This window comes from Emiliania huxleyi, assembly GCF_000372725.1.
Source record: "Emiliania huxleyi CCMP1516 unplaced genomic scaffold EMIHUscaffold_225, whole genome shotgun sequence".
Classification (NCBI taxonomy): Eukaryota; Haptophyta; order Isochrysidales; family Noelaerhabdaceae; genus Emiliania; species Emiliania huxleyi.
Genome location: NW_005200378.1, coordinates 229,043 through 230,839, shown reverse-complemented (window position 1 = coordinate 230,839; position 1,797 = coordinate 229,043). Strand labels below are relative to the sequence as shown.

The window sequence follows — 1,797 nt, the reverse complement described above, 5'->3', positions numbered from 1 at the left end:
AGGGAAGAGAGGTCCAGACCGCGCGCCCTTGCCGGTGTCTGACTTAGTCGGAAGCAGAAAGCTGAGAGGGCGGGCGAAGCGGGCAAAGCAACCAAACGGCCACCCGCGGCGCGGTGCGCAACCTACGGCAGAGAGCGCCGAGGAGACCGGGCGGGAGACCGACGGCGACGGGGAGGGCGCGGCGCGCGGCCGGCGGACGAAGGGGCGGGGCGGAGGGACGGAGGCGCGCCGAGAGGCACCGAGCGAGGGACGGAGGGAGGGACGGAGGGAGGGAGGGAGCGAGGGAGCGAGGGAGGGAGGGAGATATCGCGAGGTGAGGCGAGATTAGGCGCCGTGGGCGACGAAGCCGACGATGTGCGGGTGCGACATCTGAGACAGGAGCGAGATCTCCCGCCGAAGGTCGCCGAGTGGCACCACCGACGCCTGCAGAGGCGGCGGCAGCTTCAGAGGCCCGCGCGCTGTTGTGTCGTCTACTTGTTCTCGGAGGTGAGGGCGGGGGCAGCGGCGAGCGAGCGGGAGAGGGAGAGTGGGGCGGCGAGCGGAGGGAGGGCTTTGGCGGTGGCGGTAGTGGCCGTGGGGGGGGGGGGGTGCACAGGAGCACGCTCACCTCGTACTTTGGCTTGAGCATCTTAACGGCGACTCGGCGCAACCCCGTCCCTACTCACACACGCCGCTGGTGATCCGGTAGAGCGTCTCGGTGGCGCGGAGAGGGCGCGAGTCGGCGCCATCGACATCGAGGCTCCCCTCGCACACCTTGCAGAACTCGCCCGCCCCCTTCTCCCTATGGAAGCACGGCACGGCACGAGGCGATGAGGCCGAGGCGCGGAGGAGGGTTGGCGGCCTCTCGCGGTTGGCAGAGGCGGGCTGTCGGCTTGGTGCGATGCGCACCTCAGGTCCTTGAGCCTCGCAAACTCGACCGGTGCGCCACGCGGCGTCCGCAGAGAGCCAGGAGGTAGCTCAAGCAAGTCCTCCTGCGCGGCGAGCTGCTGCGCTGCGGCAGTGCTGACGGCGGTGGCGCTTGAGCCGGGGCAACCGCTGCCGCCACCGTCAACTCCAACTCCTGCGGCCGCAGGATCCTCGCCGCAGGAGTTGACCATACCCGCGGCGGCGCCCTCAATCCGGTGCGGGGAACGGCGACGCACCGAAGCCGCCGCGACGGAAACCAAGCGCCGCAACACCCCTAAGCTCAAAAAAAGGCCGGGCGGGGTGGGTGCGGTGTGAGTGTGTGCCATCCCTAGGTGGCATGAAGGTTGCAGCGAGAAGCGGCGAGAGGCTGCGAAAAGAGATAGGAAGAGGCAGACTCCCTAGGGTGGGCGACGGCTAGCGCATCACACCCCTCTCCTTAAAATCCCTGTGTGGTGGCGGCGTGCCGTCCTCCCATCCCTCCCTTGGGTTGTCTGTGTTCTTTCTTTCTTTCTGTGTGCCATCCCTCCCTTGGGTTGTCTGTTTTCTTTCTTTCTTTTTGTGTGCGTGTCATGTGGCCACGTCTCACTGGCTCCGAGTAGAAAAAGAAAGAAAACATGTTAGTCTAGTGTCTGGTGTTTACTAGCTCCGAGTAGAGGGGGCGTTCCGCCGCTAGGGGACACCCAAAGCGCAGAACCAACCCTCGGAGACCCGTGTTTACTTTAAGGCCCTTGCCCTGGCCCCTGCGAATGCGCACCCCCCCTAGCTAGGGGTCAGGGCTCTCTAGCCCGTAGCCCGATGCCGATCATCCGGCTCGCTGGGTGCGCTTCTCAGCTCCCCGGCCCTGGATGTGAGGTTGATGACTGCACTCCAAGTGCTCCAAGTGATTCTGTG

The 1,797-nt window shown here is 66.2% G+C and overlaps 1 protein-coding gene across 1 annotated transcript; it reads right to left on the bottom strand.

The window, feature by feature from the left end:
- Nucleotides 1-657: 657 nt before the first annotated feature.
- On the bottom strand, nt 658-1,097 carry EMIHUDRAFT_235836 (hypothetical protein; the record flags this gene model as incomplete). Its single annotated transcript, XM_005779847.1, has 2 exons — nt 658-781; nt 889-1,097. The coding sequence occupies 2 exons, from the start codon at nt 1,095-1,097 to the stop codon at nt 658-660; spliced, it is 333 nt and encodes a 110-aa protein (XP_005779904.1).
- Between the last annotated feature and the right edge of the window lie 700 nt (nt 1,098-1,797).